Here is a 24,937-nt window from a genome sequence, read left to right as displayed (position 1 = left end):
TATTGACGGAAGTTTGAGCTAGAGGGGGAGTAGTCAGGAGTAATGATGTTACTGTGCGCCGAGGTCGAAGTGCTCCAAACTCAGTGCTCTTAACTAGGTGCTCTTCCGCCAAACAATATAGTTCTCATTTTTTATTCGCTCAAAAAAAAAAAAGATTTTTATAAAACATTTTATTTTGTGCCACCATATACTTGTGTAACTACTCATATAACAGTCTTTAAATAGGGAAAACATGGAAGTGTTTGGTGGCTTCTGTGTTCATCCCTGTTTGGATCCTAATATGGGGCTAGGCTAAATGCTAACACATTCACAACGCGCTGTACAAAGATTAAGTGCATGCATTGAAAAAAAGATAGGTATGTATTATTTTGTCAAAGTTAAGATAAGAACATAGTAAAATATTGAAAAACATTGGGTTTTTACTTTAAAAAAGTCATAATATGTACCATTTAGGTAAAGATGTATACATCTGATATAAATATGTACCTACTTATATGAACTCTTTGGGTGCAAAGGTGTACTTTTCGAAAGGGTACCACCCAAGTGACAGCTAAGGACCATTTTTTGACCATTTTATCTGATATTGTAACATACTGAATGATTGGTCTTTTGAGCACCTATTTACTTTAATTTATTTATCTTTACACTGACAAAAAGTACAAAACTGTACCATTTCTGTCACTGGGCTGGTACCCTCAAGGGTTCCTTTTTGTTGCTTTATGGGTATGCTTTAAAGTGTTGTACCTTTTTGGGTACAATGTTGTAACATAATGACCCATTGTGTACCTGTAAGGACCTATTGTGTACAAAACATTTAAAGGAATATTCCATTGTCTTAAAAGAAAAATCCAGATAATTTACTCACCACCATGTAATCCAAAATGTTGATGTCTTTCTTTGTTCAGTCGAGAAGAAATTATGTTTTTTGAGGAAAACATTGCAGGATTTTCCTCATTTTAATGGACTTTAATAGAGCCCAACACTTAACACTTAACTCAACACTTAACAGTTTTTTTCAACTGAGTTTCAAAGGTCTATAAACGATCCCAAACGAGGCATTAGGGTCTTATCCAGTGAAACGATTGTCATTTTTGACAAGAAAAATAAAAATATGCTCTTTTAAACCACAACTTTTCGTCTAGGTCCGATCCAGCACGACCTAACGTAAATGCGTGTACTAGTGACGTAGGAAGGTCACGTGTTACATATATAAAACGCAAATTTGTGGACCATTGTAAACAATAAACTGAAACAAAGACATTAATTAGTATCATTTGACATACAACAACGTCGGAACGGTCCTCTTTCTCAACACTTGTAAACACTGGGGCGGAGTTTCGGATTCGTCCTCTGTGACCTCTTGACGTCATGACGTATTGCGTGGGGTCACGCTTGCGCATCACGACCGGATCTAGATGAGAAGTTGTGGTTTAAAAGTGGATATTTTTTATTTTTCTTGTCAAAAATGACAATCGTTTCGCTAGATAAGACCTGTATGCCTCGTTTGGGATCGTTTATAGACCTTTGAAACTCTAACTATTAAAGTCCATTAAAATGAGAAAAATCCTGCAATGTTTTCCTCAAAAAACATAATTTCTTCTCGACTGAACAAAGAAAGACATCAACATTTTGGATGACATGGTGGTGAGTAAATTATCTGGATTTTTCTTTTTAGAAAATGGAATATTCCTTTAACTGTACCTTTAAACGTACACAATAGGTCCTTAAGGTACATTAATGTACCCAAAAAACATTGTATTATGTTTTGTATACTTGTAAAGGTACAAAACAGAACATTAGGATACCACCCCAGTGACGAAAAAGTTACAGTTGTGTACTTTTTTCTGACAGTGTACACTGCATAGTGACCGACTGAAAACTAAATGCTAAATGTAGTGGCCAACGCACAACAGCTGTAATGCAGCCATTAATTCATTTCCACAGAACCAAAACCTAAACTTTATCTTTATGCTTTTGTTGCCTTGCAGGCTCTGCTACTTTCTTAAAGAAATGCAAATCTATATTATATTGCTTTTCAGTTTTGACATTTTTATTTTCCTAAAGGATTTTAATCTGTTCCACAGATAGTGGCCCAAAAGAAGATGGTGAAACCTCTTCTGCTGAAATATGGAAAATATGCAGGAAAATCCACAATCACAGTGAGTTAATTTGTCTTTAATTGCCGCTGTACACATTTACACATTCACTTAATGAGTAAAAGTGCTCTGAGGCTTCGGAGCTCAGCACAAATACTGCTTAGCAGAGGTGTCATTTAGGAAATGTTGTGTAACTCTTTAAATGATCTGTAGGAGAATTTGTTCTCGGTTAAACTCATATTCATCATTTAGCAGGTACTTTTGTCCTAAGCGACTTACAAATGAGGAAGATCACAAAAAAAATTTCATACAAGATCCGGAATAAGAGCAAAAATAAAAACGCAAACAAGAAAAAGACAAAACAAGAGAAGTTTTTTTTATTGAAAGTGTGTGTACACGTGTATTTGGTGGGCTGGGTTTGGCAATGAGGCATGAACATGAAAAGTCTGCCATCATTTACTAACACTCATGTTAGTAAAATTTTTTCATTTCTTTGTTCTGCTGAACACAAATAAAGATATTTTGAGAAATGTTTTGTAACCAAACCGTAATTTTCCTACTATGGAAGTCAATAGTGCTTCTGTTTCCTGCTTTATTACAAATATTTTCCTTTGTGTTTATCATAACAAAGACATTAATACGTAACAAGTTTGTAACAACATATGGGTGAGTAAATGATGACAAAAGTTTCATTTTTGTGTGAACTATGCTGGATTCAAACCATACGCGGTAGAGACGGCAAAAACGCGCTACTCGCACGTAGTTGGACGCTTGAACATTTTGAATTTATGCTACGTACACACCAAACGTGGGGCATCGCGTTACTCGCTCTAGATTACATGCGGGATTCAACTTCGTCTCATGCAAATTTTTCACTTGAGTTGAATATTTTCAACTTGGGCGCGTTTGAGGCAAATAGCGCGTGTTTTCGCGGCGAACGCACCGCCCCACGTGCCTGATTGCGTCTTTGCATTGATTTTGTATGTAATCTACTAGCGCAAACCGTTGAACTCGCATCTGGTGTGAACCCACAGTTACTCACTTCATTCGTGCGTGAAAGCCACACGTGAAATTCTAGTCATTCGATAGATTCACGTGAAAATTTGCGTCATGGGAGGGGCTTCTGCTACTCCGCTTGCTTCCTGTAATCATGTCACTACTAGAGCAAGCTCCTGATTGGTTAACACGGCGCGAGTTCAGATTTTTCAACTCGCGCATTTCCCCCGGCAACGCTCAATTCTCTTCATTCTCTCGAACTAGACGCGCTAATTAGGTGGATTCGCGTCTGCCACGCTAAATGACTCATTCGCGCCGTGAGACCTCCAGACGCGCGTAAACACGTCTTTACATTGACTAAACATTGAAATCACTCGTGCTTGGCGCCTTTACTGCGGCTGGTGTGAACGCAGCATTATTTAAAATGTCACTTCAAAATAGTTCCTTATACAGTTGAAACCGCAACTATAAGTTGATTAAATGTAATGGAAAATGTATATCTTTTTAACATACATAGTTCAGGATAAAATTGTTGCACATTTTCATACAGCATGTAGACAGACAGACTCACAATGATCTCACAATATCTGCTAACTTGATGTAAAATAATGCAGACTATCAATTACAATGTTTGAAAATAGTTTAGGGTTAAAATATCACAGCTAATTGAACTCAATTTAAACACGATACACATGGTTTACACTTAAAAAGTGATGATGCAAGCTTTGTGTTTCTAATATAAGCACGCAGAGTTCATCGGTAAGACAACACGTAATATCACAACCTTATCATAGGTGTTGATTTCTCTGCTTTCTCATCAGTTTGACAGAGTTTATCCTTAGCACACTGCAGACTAATGCTCTTTCCATGTTTTAACATCCGCAGCGATGATTTATTTCTTTGTGTACGGCCTTCTTATTAAATTACAGTCTGGCTGTAGGTTTTGATGCTGATGAAATCACGTTTTGGTCTGAGCAGAGAGAAAATGGGATGATTTTGCAGACCTTTACTTAAAAAAGCAGATACTACAGAAGTCAAGGATAACTTGTGTTTATCACATTTTCACTGTGAAATTATTCTGATCTCAGATCAGTGGTTAAAAAACTGCAAGACTCGTATGAATGACGTTATGTTCAGAGTATAATGTCTCTCTCTGTTATTTCCCAAGATTCATGCAGAAGAGATATCTGGGAACAATGGCTACGTCGAGCTTTCCTTTTGTGCCAAGAAGCTGGATGATAAGGTAAGAGGTTGTGCTTTTTTCTTACCGTTTCAAGTTGGCAAACATGAGCAATACGCTCACCATAAAGTATGCGTAGTCAATTCAATTCAGTTTAATTAAAGCAGCTCCTCATGATACAGGTAAACACAAAAATAAAATTAATATATAGAATAGAAGGTATTATTGCAGATTTTATTGTTCTTAATAAAGATTGTAATTTACTAATTGTTATATACAACGATGAGCCATTACTTTATGACCAGCACAGAGCAATAAGCGCACCTGGCAACATGTGCAGTTCATAAATCACTAAACAGTACATAGTGCCCAAGAACTATCTTTCAGTTAGTAGGGTATCAGAAGGGATAAAGCTTGAAACTTCGGTGCACCTTGTGGGTTGTTCACGTGTCACTGTAGTGAGTACTAGGGGTGGCACGGTACATGAAAAAACATTTGAACCGTTCGGTTCAAATGCACTGGTGACTTGCACTGGTCTTGGTCTTGACTTGGTCTCGACCCTTTAAAGTCTTGGTCTCGACCCTTTAAAGTCTTGGTCTTGACTTGGTCTTGGCCTGTCTTGGTCTTGGTCTTGACTTGGTCTCGACCCGTTAAAGTCTTGGGATTATCTCTGTCTTGGCCTGTCTTGGTCTTGGTCATGACTTGGTCTCGGTTTAGGTGGTCTTGACTACCACACTAGTGAGTACATATCAAAAGTGGTGCACGGATGGTTAAATGACAAACCGGCGTCCAGCTGCGTGTCATCTGAAGCTCATTGATGCCAGAGGGGAGAAGAGACTGTCGCACATTATTTACAGCAACCACAGGGCCACAGTGTGACAAATTACCAGCAGCTACAACACTGGTGACAATTTGTCAGAGAACACAGTTCATTGAAACCTTTTGCGTATGGGCCTGCGTAGCCAACGACCCAGCCAGGTCCCTATGCTAAATGGACGCCATCGCCAACAACGAGTGCGTTTTCATGCACAGTCTTACACCGATTATGCCTAATAAACTGATAATGTGTGAGGTCATGTAAACGTGTAAAACAGATTTCTTTTATCGGGGAAAGCCCATAAACGGCGTAAGCAAAAACCGATCGGCAGGGGTAGTTTTTTGCTCATTACCTCGCTTTCGCATGGCATGTAAACACCAGCTTTGTGGTCTCGCAGTTTTGTTCATGTGCACATGTCTCCAGATGTAAAAGATAAACGTCACATGCGGAAGTAAGTGCAAACTAAAGGTACATTCACATTATAAGCGACGAGCAGTAGCAGAGCAACACGATCTTATTGATTTCAATGGAAGCTCGGCGGCATCCGGTGACACGAGCTACAGTGACGTTCACTGCTGGATGGGCGTGTCCAGTCCCGCGACAATGTTGAAAAATGTTTAACTTTACACAAATTATGAGCGACATTTGGGAGCGACTACCAATGAGAATGAAGCAGGGGAGTTCACGTCATCCATTTCTCGTCTGGAGTGGATGTTACTCATTTGTTTATGACAATTAGATATATAAACGCCTCTTTTGAAAGAGACGAGCGACACACAGGGACAAAGTCACTTATAATGTGAATGTACCTTAACGCATAAAAGTCTCTGCTCGACTCAAGCAGTTGGCAGAGAAACTGCAAAAATTTAAGCTCATTTTACATTTAAAAGTTCTGCAGACACGAGAAGAGATAGATATGGTGTCGGCTTTTTGAACGACTATTATGTGCATAGGTGATGACGTCACTGCCTGCGAGAAACCTGACAAATTTCCAAGTCCCATGTAAACACAGTTGTCTGCATAGCCGGTTTATTGATTTGCATGTAAACGCATGAAAACAGTTTTCTATAAAAAACTGATTTTTGATAGTTATCCGCTTATTCTGTGCATGTAAACGCACTCAATGCATAAAATGCATCCAAGTTCGTTGTGATTGGGCCATGGATTCTTGGAAGAGAGTGGCATCATCTGACGACTTAAAATTCCTGGTGCATCACTATGATAGTCAAGTGCAGATACACGATTACCAACAGAGGCTATGGCACCTGGATGAACTGTTGGATGGACACACGCTGGGCATTGTTTCTTGGGACACTTTAAGTCGGTTATCACAATTGCACCATCCCTAACAGCTTTGTGGACCAAGTGCACTCATTCATGGCAACTGTGTTTTCCTGCCAGTGATGGTTATTACCAACAGGATAATACGCCATGCCACACTGCAAGAATCATCAAAGAGTGGTTCAAGGATCATGATGGTAATTTTCTGTTGATCCCTTGGCCTCCAAATTTACCTGACATGAACCAAATTGAATATTAGTGGAAAAACTGGTTTGCACTGCATTGCCACCACCCCACAACAAACAAGAACTGGAGGACCTGCTGTTGACATTATGGTACTAGATACCCCAGGTAACCTTTTGTCACCTTGTCAAATCAATGCCTCGCCTCATAGCTACTGTTTTGCAGGCCCATGTGATATTAGGCAGGTGGTCATAATGTAATGGCTTATCGGTGTATATACATACACATGTATATTTTAATCAGACTACTCAGAGAAGTATCAAATTAAACCAAATTTACATTGAAATGGGCCATAAAAAACTAAAAGAAGATTATTTAAAGGCGGGAGTCCACGATGTTTGAATGACGGTTTGGAAAAGGAGACAGGCCGACTACCAAAACACACTTATAGCCAATCAAATCAAATCAAATGCCAGGTTGCGTATGTGTAGGGCGGGTCTATAAACAGAATGTCCAGATTCTATTGAGGTAGGGGCGTTTTTGTTTAGGTGATTTCAAATATCAACATTGGCTTTCATACATCATGGACTCCGCCTTTAAGAACAGGAATGTATATATAAAGTACATCGAGAATTGCAATAATATATACAGGATTGCATTCAGAAATGCAATATTCATAATGAATCTGCTTAGTGACAGAACCAGTATTGAATGTCCCAGTTTGAAATGGATCCTTCACTAGAAGGCTTAGGTGTTTCTCCTTTAATGCTTTCGGAGTTTCCACCTCACCTCAGTTGAGAGCCATTAGGGCCATTACACCTTCCTCAAATCCCTCTCTCATTGTTTGGCGGTAGCACACACTGTATAAAACTCTTTCATTCAGCTGAGATAATGAGAATGGAAACTCTCTGGATAGCGAGGACTACCGGAGCTGAAGGCTGTGAGACTCACAGAGGGGAGCGTAGGGTAGTTGGCTCGATCTCTGTGTGCAAACAGCCTCCCCCACACAGCGCAACCCACGGCGCAGCTCTCTCCGTGCCCTGCAGTTCTGCAGGTGTATGCGCTTTCCGCAACGCTGCTGCACGGTTCACGGACGCCTCTGCACCTCTCGTCCCACTCTCGCCACTCATCTCATCTGGTTCTCCTACTCTTGCGCCTATCTCGCGTTTCCACACGCCATTGTTTTCTTCCGCTTAGCTTGGGGCGACGGTGGTTATCTGCACAGCGCAGCTTTTTTGTGCGTTCCGCCCGCCTTTTAATCCGGCATTTGCACGTCGTGTGGAGTAATGGCAGGAAGCGACTAATCGATATCCGTGACTTGCTCGATCGGGCCTTGCAACCCCACATTAAGTGGGAAATCAATATATTGTCTATTCTGCTTTATACAGGGACAAAGAGATGGCATTCAGCATCTGTACCATGACTGAGAGCACAGGCTGTGATTCTGTTCGGAAAGCCTTAGACAGTAAGCCAAAGCTCCCACGTAACCGTTGGGTGACCGTATTTTTGCCAAGTAGGATGTGTTCCTGTATAAACATCTTGTGTTGGTGCTTGGACAACATTCCTATCAAATAAACAAAGTATTTTTAACCCTAAATGATAACAACCCCTAGATGTTTAAACTCCTAAACCACACCCTACCCCTGAAATCGGATTGGTTGATTGAAATGTTAGTGAACCTGTAGCACACTTGGTGGAGTTAGCAGCACAAACTCCACCAAGGATTCACAGAGAACACACACATGCATGAAATGTATGCAGTAGCTTGAATGCACTAAAATGTGCTTTGGAAAAAACGTCCGCAAATGTATAAATGCAAATGTACTGTTTATCCATTGACATGTTCTGCATAGCAGAAAATCACACAACTTCTGTCAATTTCTAGCCTTAAAGGGACACTCCACTTCTTTGAAAATATGCTAATTTTCCAGCTCCCCTAGAGCTAAACATTTAATTCGTATAGTTTTGGAATCCATTCAGCTGATCTCCGGGTCTGGCGCTACCCCTTTTAGCATAGCTTAGCATAATCCATTGAAACTAATTAGACCATTAGCATTTCGCTAAAAAATAACCAAAGAGTTTTCAATATTTTTCCTATTTAAAACTTGACTCTTCTGTAGTTACATCGTGTAATAAGACCAACGGAAAATAAAAGTTGAGATTTTCTAAGCTGATATGGCTAGGAACTATACTCTCATTCTGGCGTAATAATCAAGGACTTTGCTGCTGTAACATGGCTGCAGCAGGCGTAGTGATATTACGCGGTGCCCGAAAATAGTCCCCTTGGTTACTTTCAATAGAGGGTATGCACATGACGTCACTGTCAGCGAGAGGGACTGCGGTTACGCCCACTGAGTGGCAAAAGACAGAGCGGCAGCATTTGAGTAAAGCGTGACATCGGTGAAAACACTTTTTCGTTAGACTGTACTAACAGATTTAACAAGAATTCGGAGCTATCGTTTTACAGACTGCCAAAAAACACCGAAAGGAGAAATAAATTGATCGTTCATGCCAACGTCCACAGACCACAGATGGGTTGATAAGTTGCTAGGGTCACTATCAAGCGGAGGTTTTACTTACTACTTAAAAGTATTTTTTCAAGTATTTGTATTTTATTCCTGTTTTTCTTTGGAAAACATACATTCCAAAACATACTATCATAATTTTTATTCTATTACATTTCATAAATACACGTGTTTGTTTTACATTTAATATTTAAGTACATTAACATACTTTTACTCAAGTAAAAGTACACAATTTAATGTAATTAGGTATTAAATACATTTTAATATGCAATATTAAAGAATACACAGTATGATTCTATGCTTTAGAATGTAGTGAAGTAAATTTTTTCCTAATACAAACATCCTAATAAAGCACAGATGCTTGGAAAATGCAACTAATGTAACTAAGTATTGTCCACCTCTGCTATCAAGTCCAACTAAATTTAATTTAAGCTTATAATAGTCAGTTTTACTGGCATTTTCGCAGCAGCCCCTATGAAAACCAGCCATTTTGTTGCAAGTTTTGCCACTCAACCAGTGGAACACGTGGAAAAGTGATGTAAATGCATACCTTCTATAGCAGGGAACTATTTTCGGGCACCGCATAATATCACTACGCCTGCTGCAGCCATGTTACAGCAGCAAAGTCCTTGATTATAACGCCAGAATGAGAGTATAGTTCCTAGCCATATCTGCCTAGAAAATTGCAACTTTTAATTTTCCGTCGGTTTAAGTACACGATGTAACTACAGAAGAGTCAAGTTTTAAATATGATAAATATCGAAACTCTTTGGTTATTTTTTAGCGCGATGCTAATGGTCTAATCAGATTCAATGGATTATGCTAAGCTATGCTAAAACTGGTACTGCCAGACCCGAAGATCAGCTGAATGGATTCCAAAATGGTAAAAATTTAAATGGAAAAAGTGGAGTGTCCCTTTAACTATCAAAACCCCCCAAATCTGATTAATTTTGGATAATAATAATAAACAGACCAAAAATAATAGGGTCCTTTATTCTTGTGCTTTGACCCTAATAATTAAACGATTAATCAATTTTCTTAAAAAAATCCAGATAATTTACTCACCCCCCATGTCATCCAAAATGTTTGTCTGTCTTTGTTCAGTCGAGAAGAAATTACGCACTTTTAAACCACAACTTCTCATCTTTCACAAGCCGTGTGATGCACCAGCGCGACCTCACGTAATTGCGTAAGCACGTCGAAAGGCCATATGTTACATATATGCGGACCATTTTAAATAATAAACGGACACAAAATAATTAATTTGTTTCATTCCACATACCACAATTTCGGAATGGTCCTCTTCTCCACACTTGTAAACACTGGGGCGGTAGTTTCGCATACGTCACCCGGGCCCTTTTCATGTGATGACGCATTACGTGAGGTCGCGCTGGTACGTCACACGGCTGGTGGAAGACAAGTTGTTGTGGTTTAAAAGTGAATTTTTTTTTCTTGCCAAAAATTACAATCATTTTGCTAGATAAGATCCCTCGTTTGGGATCGTCTAGAACCCTTTGAACCTGCGTTGAAACTGCAATTTTAAACTGCATTCAAACTGTTAAGTGTTGGGGTCCAATAAAGGGGCGGTTTCCCGGACCAGGATTAGCTTAATCCAGGACTAGGTCTTAGTTTAATTAGGACATATAACTAGTTTTAAACAACATGCCTTACTATAAACATTACCTGTGTGCATCTTGAAGTAAAACAAAGGGCCCTGATGTATTTTAAGATCTGTAAGTGAAAGTTGTTTTCAGTTTGGAGAGCTCGTAAAAGTGTTTAAGTCTAGGACTAGTCTAATCCCTGTCCGGGAAACCGCCCCACAGTCTATTAAAATGAGAAAAATCCTGGAATGTTTTCCACAAAAAACTTTATTTCTTCTTGACTGAACAAAGACAGTAATAAACATCTTGGATGACATGGGGGTGAGTAAATTATCAGGAAAAATGTTTTATGAAAGTGGAGTAATCCTTTAAGAAATGCTATTTGACCCTGGACCACAAAACCAGTTAAAAGGGTAAATTTGAGATTTATACATAACCTGTTAGCTAAATAAATAAGCTTTCCATTGTATGTTTGATAAGATAGGAGAATATTTGGCTGAAATGCAACTATTTGAAAAACTGGAATCTAAGGGTGCAAAAAATAAAGAAAATATTACTATTATATAGTTCTGCTGTATACAGAACATGAACCCACATTTTTGTTCATTGCGTATTCATGAAAGCTGATGCCACTAATTTATTTCCATCCCACCTTCAAATTTGTCTGCATGCCTGTCAGAATTTTAACTGTGGCAGTAATATTGTTTGTTTTTTTGCGATCTCTGTCATCAGACTTAGCATATTCCCATCAGACAACCTTTTTAATGTAATGTTTGTTATTAGGTTGGAGGCATTGTATTCTATTCCCTCTTGTAATTGTTGCTTATATTGCAACTTGCATTTTCAAAATGTTACCCATGGGCCACTAAATGCGCATATGTTCATGTAACAATTAAGACCTCTTGGTTTTGTTACAGTGATCTGTATCTGCTTTTCTTATTAACTGCTGTTTATAATTCATAAGTTCATAAACAATGTGTTAATGATGTACGTTATATCTTCATACCCGTCCAAAATCCCAGAGACGCCTCGTCCTGACACAGATATCATATCAAGGATTGATAGCGACTGCTAAACAGCTAGGCAGAATAATGACCGTGCTGCTATCTTGGGACTGGATCTGTCTGTCGAAATAACGCCGGCACTTTTATGAATACAGACTGATATGAATTACAGACATATTGCAAATCAAAGTATATTCGAATTTAATGTCTGCTTCTGCCACGGGACCCACGGGACGGCATTTCTTTTTATGGAAAAACGCTACTGCATATTTCAATGCTTTAGATGACATTTATCAAAGACCCTGCCTTGTGATTTCTCTAAGAAATTTCGATGCTTAATTTGGTCCTGTGATTTCTTATTATCGTTTGTCTTTGAAAGGGCCATTGACGGGTCTATCTTTTATCCGATCCTCATGCTTTTCTCCAGAAACAAAAGCTAAATTGATGGCCTTAAAGAAATAGTGAACTGCACAGAATCACTGGTCTATGCTGAACTTTACGAACACAATGATAGTTGTCATCGCTGACAGGTACGACACATGTGATGAATGCAAACAACAGACAAATCACTTGTCTAAATCAGTCTTCACTCAAGGCACTGGCAAGATATTACCTTGACAACCAGATAGTGGGGGCATCTGCTCTTTTAGCGTCCCTGTGGAGATGTCGCACACTAATGCAGCGAGAAATGGGGAAATTAAATGGCTCATTCTTTGCACTACCCTTTTTTCTCTCTCTCTCTTTCTCTCTCCATCTCGTTTCTCTTGCATCTGCACGCTCTTATGAATAAAGTCCTCAGTGGATTCTCCAGAGAGAGCCCAATTCAAAGGCTTAATGTTGAGTGATTGTTTCACACAATATTCCTGATTTGATTTGCCACAGCTATGAGCACAAAATGCAGCAACACACACATGAGCATGTAATGTATACAGTTATTAAAATACTTAATGTTTCCCATGACAAATAATTGTAATTATCCATTTCTATATTTGTTTATTTCTATAAGAAATTATTATATTTTATGTTATATTTTCTCTTTAATTTTTTATTAAAAACGCTTAAAAGCCACAATTTACATTTTGAATCATGGAGTTTTTAATAAAATTGGGGAAAGAGAAAATATAAAACAGAATATAATCATTTATTTTACAAATAACGAATATAGGAAAAAATCTTAGATTATTACAATGATTCATCACGGGAATATTGAACGAATTCTACACATTATATTCTCATGTGTGTTGCATTTTTAATTAAAGCGCACATATTTTCCGATTCACATCCTTTGGTGTGTAAATGTGTATTAGTGCATGTTAACGATATGCAAAGGTACAAATCCCAAAGTAAACAATGACACGAGTTATCGTCTCCAACGTAAATCTCTTTTCTTGGACTACAACAAACACACGGATTGTAGGCAACCAGGGGCGCAACTACCCAGTGCCAGAGGGGTATGCAGCAACAATTTTGGCGCCCCCCACAAAAAATACATTCACATTTTGGATTTTAAAAAGAACAAATATGATAACACACACACATAAATACACAGACACACAACATTAATGAATAAAGGCATGAAACTTTGGCATGCATATGATACGCAAGTCCTTCCCATTCACTTAAACGGGGCATCTTTTTTTGTCGTTTTATTTATCGGTTTCTCAATTTTTTTCTGTTTTTTAAAGCATTTTCACTTGGGTTCAGGGTTAGATTTTAGATTTGCTTAATGAGGTTATTTAATATACATGTTTCTCAATGTTTTTGTCCATATTTAAGCCATGGTCGCTTGGAGTTGGGGTTAGAGTTGGGGTTTGGGTTAGGATGTCATTTTTATATAACAAAAAGTTGTTCTAACCCTAAACCCAAGCGAAAATGGTAAAAAATAGCAAAAAAATTGAGAAACCGATAAATAAAACGACAAAAAAGATGCCCCGTTTAAGGGAATGGGAAGGACTTGCGTATCATATGCAAGCCAAAGTGGAATTTGGCGTGTGTATTGTACGAGTTTTACACTTCGTGCTATTTATACGCATTTTCAGGAGACTGGGCTGGTAAACGTCTCGGTTACGGATGTAACCCTCGTTCCCTGAAGGAGGGAACGGAGACGTCACGTCGTGACCAACGAATTGGGAGCTCGCTTAGAGAGACCAATCTGCTTCGAATACTACTAAAACGCCAATGAACTTGGCATTGAGATATTTGCATAATGCTGGCGCCGCCCCGCCAGGTGCGTATATAAGGCGCACGTGCAAATAGGGAAATCAGCTTCTGTTCGCTGAGAAAGCCGGAAGGTGACCGGCCTAAACAGCAGGTGGCAGCACCTGTGGCGACGGGACGTGACGTCTCCGTTCCCTCCTTCAGGGAACGAGGGTTACATCCGTAACCGAGACGTTCCCTTTCAGTCGGTCACTACGACGTCACGTCGTGACCGACGAATTGGGAAACCCTACTAAAACGCCACTAGGGGCTGACCTCTTCCAGTGTCTGCTTAAAGCCCTCCGGTTCCACTTAAGGATAGGAGAATTAGGTTTCAAGGCAGAAGGCCGGGCACTAGATGTTCCTTTAACCCCACAGTAGTGCCAGCGACTGGGAAGCGCCCTAACTGAGCGGTATAGGGACGCTGCGGAAGCCACCGCCCCGTTAAGGGCTAATGGTGGACGAAAGTCAACCGTAGTTGAGGTATAAATGACAGCCGTGGCTGTGTAAGCAAAGCAGTGCTCTGCTAAGGGAAACGTGGGCTGGTAGGATTAACCCCACGGAATAATACTCACAAAGGAACCCGTTGGGACACAATGTGGGGCCCTGGCCAAACACGTAGGTTCGTAAGAATACAACTAGTGAAAGGCTGACAGCCAATGCTCCGCAACAAAGGCTGTCAAGGCAGTGGAGAGAGCAAATCAAACCATTACGCATTTTTGCTCTGTTAGCCTTCCATACTGAAAACTCAATTTGGAGCCTCAGTCGGAGGCTGCAAGCCGACTTGCGAGTCTGCTCTCCGTGTCCTCCCTGGTGAGGACAGAACACGAGAGGATACAGGCTCGATACGAACATTGTAGAATCTAATGAACGTATTAGGTGTCGCCCAACCAGCAGCTCTACAGATGTCTGTTAGCGAGGAACCACGAGCTAATGCCCAAGATGAGGCAACACTCAGAGTGGAGTGCGCTCTCAAATTAAAGGGGCAAGGAATGCCCTGCAAATTGTAAGCCAGGGCGATAGTATCAACTATCCAATGAGACATCCTCTGCTTAGTGACAGCTTTCCCTTTCTGCTGGCCACCATAACAAACAAAGAGCTGGTCTGAGGTCCTGAAGCTTTGCGTGCGGTCCACGTAGAATCGCAGTGCGCGTACGGGGCACAACAAAGCCTCGGTTGGGTTTGCCTGCTCCAAAGGCAATGCTTGCAAGCTCACCACTTGATCTCTAAAGGGAGTAGTGGGAACTTTGGGCACGTAGCCTGGTCTGGGTCTCAAGGTCACGCTCGAGACAGAAGGACCAAACTGAAGGCACGAATCGTCAACAGAGAATGCATGTAAATCCCCTATTCTCTTCACCGAGGCCAATGCTAGTAGGGTCAGAGCCTTCATGGATAGAAGCTTCAGACTCGCAGACTGCAAAGGCTCGAACGGAGGACTCTGTAGCGCTTTCAGCACCATGGACAGGTCCCAGGGAGGAATAGAAGGAGGGCGCGAGGGGTTTAGCCTGCGAGCGCCTCTCAGGAATCTAATAACCAAATCATGCTGGCCCACTGATCTGCCGTTAATAAGTGAGTGATGCGCAGATATAGCGGCGATATCAACTTTAATAGTGGACGGTGACAGCCTACCATCTAACCTTTGTTGAAGATATAAAAGCACAATGTTAATAGGGCATTCTCTGGGGTCCTCGCGTTGCGAAGAGCACCAGGTGACGAAAAGGTTCCATTTTAACGCGTAAGCCCGTCTCGTGGACGGAGCTCGTGCCGCGTCAATAGTGTTAGATACCGCCTGGGGCAAATCACTTAAACCTTGCGCGCGCTCAACGACCAAACGTGGAGATTCCACAGGTCGGGGCGCGGGTGCCATAATGTGCCCCCTCCCTGAGAAAGAAGGTCCTTCCTCAGGGGAATCCGCCAGGGAGGGGCTGTCGCGAGGAGCATTAGTTCCGGAAACCAATTCCTGGTCGTCCAATATGGGGCGATCATTAAAAGGCTCTCCTCGTCCTGCCTGACTTTGCACAGTATCTGTGCTATTAAACTCACTGGGGGGAACGCATATTTGCGCATGCCCCGCGGCCAGCTGTGTGCCAACGCATCCACGCCGAGGCTGCCCTCGGTTAGTGAATAAAACAGGCGACAATGGGTATTGTTCGGTGACGCAAATAGGTCTATCTGCGCTCGACCGAATTTCCTCCAAATCAGCTGGACCGTCTGGGGGTGGAGTCGCCATTCGCCGGGGCGCGCCGCTCGGGAAAGCGCGTCTGCCGCTGTATTGAGCGAGCCCGGTATGTAAATGGCACGAAGGGACCTCAGATGCTTCTGACTCCAAAGGAGGAGACGACGAGCGAGATGCGACAGGTGACGAGAGCGCAAACCGCCTTGACGGTTGATATACGCTACGGTCGCAGTGTTGTCTGAGCGCACTAGTACATCCTTCCCTCGCAGCTCCTGAGCGAAGCGTACGAGTCCCAGATATACTGCCCATAACTCGCGGCAATTGATATGCCAATGCAACTGGGGTGCTGTCCACACCCCCGAAGCCGTGAGCTTGTCGTACGTGGCTCCCCAGCCCGTGTCGGAGGCATCTGTGTGCACAACAGCATGCCGGGAGACCTGTCTCATGGACACGCCGGCCCTGAGAAACGCGGGGTCTGACCACGGGGGGAATGTTAGGCGACACGCAGGTGTAATGGTTACACGATGAATGCCAGCGCGCCACGCTCTCCTCGGCACTCGATCGTGAAGCCAACGCTGAAGCGGTCTCATATGGAGCAGCCCGAGCGGTGTCACGGCCGCTGCTGCTGCCATACGCCCCAGGAGTCTCTGAAATTGTTTCAGAGGGACCGCATTCTTCCCTCGGAATGAACCGAGGCAAGTCAGAATTGATTGGACGCGCTCTTCTGTTAAACGCGCCGATAAATCGATCGAGTCCAGTAACATACCGAGAAAAGAGATCCTCTGCGTGGGGCAGAGTTTGCTCTTTTCCCAGTTGACCCGAAGACCCAAACGGGCGAGATGTTGAAGTGTTAGATCTCTGTGTTCGCACAGCGTCCGCCGAGAATGCGCTATTATAAGCCAATCGTCGAGGTAAGCCAGAATGCGAACACCGCTCTCTCTGAGGGGCTTTAACGCCGCCTCTACCACTTTCGTGAACACACGGGGAGAGAGAGACAGCCCGAACGGTAGTACTTTGTATTGGTATGCCCGCCCCTCGAACGCAAACCGGAGAAACGGTCGGTGACGAGGGAGAATGGACACATGAAAGTACGCGTCTTTCAGGTCTATCGCTGCAAACCAATCTTGGGGGCGTATTGCACTGAAAATTTGTTTCGGTGTAATCATCCTGAAAGACCTCTTCTGAAGAGATTTGTTCAGGACACGCAAATCCAAAATCGGTCGTAACCCGCCGCCTTTCTTGGGTACTATGCAATACGGGCTGTAAAAACCCGATCTCATCTCGGTAAGAGGGATCGGCTCGATTGCGTCCTTCGCCAGCAGGACTTCGACCTCTGCACGCAGTACATGTGCAACGGACGCTTTCACCGTGGTGAAACGTATGCCCGCAAATTTGGGAGTGTGCCGATTGAATTGAATTTCGTAACCGAGGCGGATCGTGCGTAAAACCCAACGAGACGGACTGGGAAGCTGAAGCCAAGCCCCCAGGGACCGTACGAGAGGAATTAACGGCACTACCGGTGTACCCGCGGCGGGGCAGCGAGGCGGGACAGGCGGGACTGCCGGTGCGTCTGCCGTGACAGCATAAGCATCTACAGTATGTGTGTGTGTGACACTGACCTGAGCCCGCTGAGGTAAACGGTCGTCCGGTCTCCTCAGCTGAGGACGCAGACTCCGAAGGGGTTGCTGGTGGTCCGGTCTCCGAAGGGGAGAGCTCGAACTCCTCAGAACACCCACTGGCGACAGAGGAGAGGGAGGAAGAGCATCTGACTGCCCGCTCACATCTCTCTCGATCCTCTGGAGACCTGGAGAAGGAATAGGAATGCACTCTTTTTGTGGTTTTGTGGGTGCCGGCTGAGAAGCCGGCGGAACAGAAACAAAACGAAACAAAAGATTTTCCACCCGGCCCTCTACCGGTGGAAGGAGCGGTGCCGTCACCGTCTCCCGTAGAGTAATCCCATCCAACTCCAGGTCGCCCGTCTCAGGGCCGCTTCGATTTCCGTTTGCCACGGGAAGCGGGTGGTGCGGGCGGGGCGGGCTGCCGACGGCTGTTCCCTCTCCGTGGTCTAGAAGACGTTCTAGCGGGGGGGGCGGAGGCAGCCGCCGGAGGGCGCCCTCGGCGAGGAGCAGACGGGGCCGCCGGCGCTGGGGGGCGAGATGCAGGTCGCTTGCGCCGGGGCATGATCTGAGCGATCGCTTCCGTCTGCTTCTGGGCGGCGGAGAACTGCTGGGCAAACGACTCCACCGACTCGCCGAACAGGCCTGCCTGGGATACGGGAGCATCCAAGAACTTGTTCTTTTCTGCATCCGTCATGTCAGCCAGACAGAGCCACAGATGGCGTTCCTGGACCACCATCGTGGACATCGCACGACCGATCGCCTGTGCCGTGACCTTCGTAGCACGGAGGGCCAGATCCGTAGCGGCCCGGAGCTCCGAAAGCACAGGCGAGTCGTGTCCTCCCTCGTGCAGATCTCTCAAGGCCTTGGCCTGGTGGACCTGCAGCAACGCCATAGCGTGCAGGGCTGAAGCCGCCTCTCCACATGCATGATAGGCAGCCCCCGTTAAACCGGAAGACTGTCTGCAAGCACGGGAGGGGAGGGCTGGGCGATCCTTCCAGGTGGAAGCGGTGGCCGGACACAATTGCATCACAACCGCCCGCTCCAGGGGGGGGGTTCCCGTATAGCCCTTAGCGGCTCCATCGGTGAGGGAGGTGAGGGGGGAGGGCTGAAACGGCCGTAAACGGGTAGAATACGGCGACCTCCAGGTCCTGGTCAGCTCCTCGTGCACCTCGGGGAAGAAAGGTACCGGCGGAGAGGGTTGTGAAACCCGGGCAGCTCCAAAGAACCAATCATCCAGGCGGGACGGCTCGGGCTGTGGGGGGTGAACCCACTCCAACCCGACGGTCTCCGCCGCTCGAGAGAGCACGGCCACCATCTCTGGATCGAAATCCGGCGTCACGACCCGTCCGGAAGGGGGGAGGACATCCAGATCCTCAGAGGTAGAGGGCCCACCCTCGGATGCTGCGGTCTCCGTGGACCCGGAGGGAGGCACGACAGATCCAACAGACATCGTAGAACACGACTCTGAAGTTTCCATCGGCGCATCAACCGGCTGTGGATGAGGAGGCTGAGAGGCAGAGGACGAATCCCCTGCCCGGTTCAGCACAGTGATGCGGAGATCATCCTTCGAGAGCTTCACAGCCGCACCGTGGCGGCGATCAGAGCTCGTCGGACGTGGGTTGCGTTTTTCCCGGAGGAAAGACAACCGTCTCCGCAAATCCACAAGGGACATGTTCTCGCAGTGAGAACACTTACCCCCAGCGAACGCTGCCTCAGCGTGCTCGATGCCCAAGCACGAAAGACAACGCTCGTGACCGTCCTTCGGACCCATATACTTCCCGCATCCAAGATCGCACGGACGAAAAGCCATCCTGAAAAGGACGCTAATGTCCGGATATACAAGAGAGTGGCTGCCTTTAACAAGGCACAAAGCTCTCTCGTATCACTCTTTTAGGGAAATTCACTCAGATGCTCAGTTGATGATGCGCACAGGGAAGGCAACGCACACACTAAACTCAAAACAAAAAAGATGCAGAGCCTGTGGAATACTGCGAAGCGTCCGCTGTGGTACTGCCAGTCCAACCAACTTCCGCAATCGATCCCAACAGAGTGAAGTAGCTTCTCAGTAGCAGATACTGCCGGCTTTCGAAGCGATAAAAAGCTGATTTCCCTATTTGCACGTGCGCCTTATATACGCACCTGGCGGGGCGGCGCCAGCATTATGCAAATATCTCAATGCCAAGTTCATTGGCGTTTTAGTAGTATTCGAAGCAGATTGGTCTCTCTAAGCGAGCTCCCAATTCGTCGGTCACGACGTGACGTCGTAGTGACCGACTGAAAGGGAACCAGAGATATTGCATTTGTTGTTTTCCAAATTATTGTCATTTATTGTACATTGCATGCTACCTTTTTATTTTTCAGTTTTTAGCTCAGAAACCTCGGTTTTGCATAAGCTAGCCTTAACTTAAAATCCTTTTTGGCTGCTATTAGTGATGCACCAATATAAAAAAATTCTGGTCCGAAATCAAAAATTTAGGATTCACTTGGCCAAAAAACGAAACAGAAGCCGAAAATGGCCTCTTTTGAAAACTTTAAAATGTTTAACTTTTCTCTGTATATCTGCGTGAATTTAATGAATCTGAATTCTGAAACACAGAATAACAGTGTACAGTATGGGGCTATATTTTGCAGTTGGATGTTAATAATTTTTTTCTTAATTTTAAATTGCTGTGCAAAACAACAGTGTAAAACAGCAGTAGAACTTAATCCAAACTCAAACTGTGAAACCAGCCTACTAAGTTAAACACATGTGCAGTACTATGCACATTTTAATGTAATACACACTATATACATACAGAAAATTGGACTCTTGTTTATTTAAGCAAACGTGGTTTCTTTTAAAACGATGCTTAGCTTTTTATAAATGACATATATTATTGTTTATAGTGTTATATATTAAAACAGAATAAAAAAGCTTGTGTTAATACATTCTCATTATGAATTAAGCACGTATGAAGATAATTTCATCCTTTTTACAACGCAATGTAAACTTTATATTAAACATAACAAAAGCATTCGTCTTGTAACTTAAATGGATTTTAAATGATCATATTCCGCTGAGTTTCTGCGTGCGCGGTTTTGGTTTTGCCCTGCTCATTGCGCACCAAACGACTCAGAATTAAAACACAAACATAACATTACGATGGGTTCCAGTGTCAAGAGCGCTTTACTTCGTGCTTCCATCTCCTTTTCCCTCTTTCTTTTTTTCTATTTTTAGTTTGTGACAACTGTACATACCTGCTTGCTCAGCGCGCTCACGGCGCCAGTGCGCCCGCTGGAGATATGGCTATTCCATTATTATCCAAACTTCTATTATGGAATCTTATGAGGGCGCCTACTCTAGCCTGTTTGTAATCTAAAATGTTATATAATGTTGAGGAAATACAGAAATGATTCAGAAACACACATGAGCAGCTACATGTAGAAAATACAAACAAAAAAATGTTTTTTATACCATCACTTTGGCGCCCCCATGGTGCTGCGCCCCTATGCGCTGCATATAGTGCATGTCCACTTTTTGCGCCACTGTAGGCAACAGTTTACTTCCTCGGCCTGTTGATGTGGACACGACGTCATTATCATAAATTCGCCATGGTTTTATGTTTTAGTATTCTTACCTTACCAACGTGGGACGAAAGTAACAAACCGATTTTCTCCTAGCCCTGATAACATTTGCATACCAAACTATGACAGCATCTTAAGGGGTCGTTATAGTTGTGTGTAGGTCCTACGGCGTAGGTTTCGCGTCGGTTTTCATTTATACTTTTACGTCGTTGTCCGCGTCGATGTGCAAACACACGCGCAGACCTCTGGTAGGCAGTTTCCATGCGTGTAATCACAGAAACAAAGAAGAATAAGCTTGACAAGTTAGTCCACAAACGAAGAAGAAACAGCAACTTGTTGTGTATGATTTGAGAAGACCAGCAATGATGGAAGTAAATTAACAGCTATTTTTGTTGCAGTTTGAGTTAACTTGGCTCATCTTTGTTTTCACCGTCGCAAACGGAAGAACCTATGACGCAGTTTTTTACCTGACATGAGGGGTTCTGGTGGAGCAAACACAGCGTTTGCTGTCCACGTAGAACTAACGCGCTGTTAAAATTTTTGCGAGGTGCACGTCCGGCTATACAGAGCTACATACAGGCTACGGATAACCTAAGGCGTAGCTACGGCGTAGAGCTTACGCAGGCCTATAAATCGGGCTTAAGGCGCACAACCCCTGACAGAGCTGACAAATATTGCGTTATTTACTCACCGTTTTCCACGTGTATATCCAGAAAAGTGTTTTCAAGTCATTTTTTCTTATAACGCGTTGTGTTTTGCGTTTCATGTGTTAAAGTACTGATCAATCTACAGGTTATTTAGTGACCTAACACATCCTGAAGTTTTACTTCTCTGAGTTTTCAAAATAAAAATAAATTGTGTTTAAATGTGAGGAGATCCTGTCCTGTTTTAATTATTTTTTACAAAGAAAAATTTCAAAACATAGCTGCAAGCAGCAATTACCGGAGTCAAGCCAAAAAGGGCACAGAAAGAAGTAAAGTTGAGTTTGAATGAACAGTTTAAAGAACCTAGGAAAATCTCTTGATTTCAGATGAAATAATATAACAGTTATTAGTAAAAGCTGTGTTCTCATTCAGTGAAATCTCTCCCTCTCTTCTCGAGGAGCATTGACAACTAGAACACTGAAGGAAATGTGTGTGGTGCTTGCCTTGGCAATACTCAGCTCACAAAATGTTACAGTCGTGTTAATGTGTCAAAAGAGCCCACCCCCATGTCTCTACGATGTTCTGATGCAGAAATATAGCTCTTGCAAAAATGGTTGATAAGGTATTCTCATTGATTGCTAGGGAGTGAATTGGCATGCACCAATGATTATACTCCAAGCCATTAAAGGCTTAATCCATGATGATTCAAGGTTTTAGTTGTACTGTAGCAGTAGTTTTAGGCAAAAAATACCATATTTCTATCTCAAAACCACTGGGTGGCGCAATGACAAAATTGTGCATGCAACCTTAGGTCATATAACTGTGTTGCATCTAGTTAGTTTTATTTAGTTTAGTGAAGAAACAGTTGTATGACCATAAGGTTGCTTGTTTTCAAAGGTTTTGTTCAATTATAAGGCCAACTAGTGGTGCAAGCATACAATTTTTTTGTGTAGACTCAGACTGTGGTCGTATATCAGCATATCAAATATGGTGAAAAAATCTCTTTTCGCTGCGGTGTTATAACTATTTATGTGTAAAAAACACAAGATTTTTTTGCAATTTTCGGCTATTTATGATGGAAATGGTTCAGAAGTTAATGCATTGTTCTTCCTATGGTGTTTTCGAGTCGATTGGAATAACGCTCGCGGAGATATTTACCGTGTGTTTTTAAGTGCTATTTTGCTGTGCTAACCATAAGGCGAATTCTGGCATGTTTGGTATCATTGGACTCGGCAACTATTCAGGAATCCAAAAAATCCTGTGAAAATAGTCAAAGTTATAAGCATGTAAAACATTCGTCTGACTACTAGGTGGCACTGTAACGAAACCCTGCAAGCCCCCTCAGATCCTGACTGGCATCACAACTACCAAGTGTCGCATCAATAGACATAAGATTGGCAAAGATACAGACTAAAACCTGTTTTTTTGCGCTCTACGTGAAATTTGTTGACGCGCTATACGACATCGGATTGGTTTATCGAAATTCTTTTAATAACTTTTTGCCGTGAGTGTCTCTAGATGCTGCATACTGATTTTCGTGGCAATCAAGCGAAATCTCTAGGACGAGTTCGCAAAAGTAGGTTATGCGGAAAATTCAAATTGGCGGGAAATTTTTCACGTTGGAAAATGACGTCATAGGGTCCCTTCGAATCATCTTGAACCAAGGAATCAGAGGAAGCAAGATTAAAGCAAAGAAATAAGCAATTTAAAGCAAAAGTATTTGATGAGCGTATTATACGTGCAGAGAGCATTCGGTTATCATTTTCTTATTTTTGACAAAGGTGCCGTTTAACGACATTTACAACTAAGATCATCATTTTGTGTGCTCTCCAGAGAATCTCCATTCATTGTGACCACATCCGTCAAACTTATACACATAATGCATATAACTGAAGTCATGTGATGTGTTTGTGTGAGAAACAGTCTGATATTTAAGTCTTTTTAAAGTTTCCTTTTGGAACATCACAAATGGATGCTTGTTGTGTTACTAAATATAAACAGCATACAAAGTTAAAAGATACATCTGTTCTGGTAAAGTTCATTGTCTTCTCTCTAAATAAAATGCTTTGTATAATGAGAAAATCAGTTTCTATTTTTGCAATAGCAGGTAGTGAGTGTTTTATCATCTACTTGTCTTGCTAAATGCCTTGGCCCAGCTTAACCTTTAATAGAAAACACATCAACACGGAAGCAAACTGGGCTCATTAAACCATTTCATGGAGTCTTTAGAGAATTGTCCATTACATGTTATTCACTTGTGTATACTTGAGCTTTTTGTCAAATTCTCTTGTGCTAGGATCTCTTCAGCAAGTCAGATCCGTTCTTAGAGATTTACCGAATTAATGACGATGGAACAGAACAGCTTGTACACAGAACTGAAGTAAGTCGTTCTGCCTCACCGAATAATAATCTCTCTGTTTTATTTCGCTTTAGTTTATAATGATGTTTCTGTCTACAGGTGATCAAAAACAATCTGAACCCAGTGTGGGAGCCATTCAAAGTGTCCCTCATTTCTCTCTGTAGCTGTGATGATGAAAGGAAGTTAAAGGTAAAAGAATAAAGTGACAGTTCACTCAAAGATGAAAATGTATCCTCATGTCATTCCAAACTTGTGACTTGGGCTTTGTCCACACTAATGGGATAACCGCATATTAATGCAAATATTTTTCTCTTCAGCCGCACCTGTCGTGCACTGTAAAAAAGTTAGTTGAACTTAAAAATAAAGTTACCTGGTTGCCTTCAAATTTTTTATTAATTCAACTTAAACATTTTAGTTGACACTCTTTTTACACAACTTTTTTGAGTTAACTAATATCTTTAAGTTGAACCAACATATCTTACCCGCTCTTTGGGTGCATGAGCTCTGTGTGCGGATCACCTTTGAAACCGCCTGCATTTTAAAGCTTTCTGCGTGTCTCCTATTGAAAATGAATTAGAGACTCGCAACTGCCGCGTCCTGTCTGAAGGGCCCATAATACATTTATCTTACTGTCTATTTTGACCTTTCATCCACAATGAGATGGCTTTTTGAAACCGTTTTCCAAAGTGGATAAAT

General features: G+C 42.7%; 1 protein-coding gene across 1 annotated transcript in view; it reads left to right on the top strand.

Annotated features, from left to right (window-relative positions):
- The window catches only part of cpne7 (copine VII), an 82,104-nt gene that overhangs the window by 22,394 nt on the left and 34,773 nt on the right, over positions 1–24,937 (top strand). The window contains exons 4-7 of the mRNA XM_055213224.2: positions 2,085–2,159; positions 4,261–4,335; positions 24,179–24,262; positions 24,341–24,430. Coding sequence (XP_055069199.1) covers positions 2,085–2,159; positions 4,261–4,335; positions 24,179–24,262; positions 24,341–24,430 — 324 coding nt within the window. The remainder of the gene's footprint in view (positions 1–2,084; positions 2,160–4,260; positions 4,336–24,178; positions 24,263–24,340; positions 24,431–24,937) is intronic.

The sequence above is a fragment of the Misgurnus anguillicaudatus genome, chromosome 21, assembly GCF_027580225.2.
Source record: "Misgurnus anguillicaudatus chromosome 21, ASM2758022v2, whole genome shotgun sequence".
NCBI lineage: Eukaryota > Metazoa > Chordata > Actinopteri > Cypriniformes > Cobitidae > Misgurnus > Misgurnus anguillicaudatus.
Note: the sequence above shows the minus strand (reverse complement) of the source record. Positions and strands in the feature narration are given on the sequence as shown.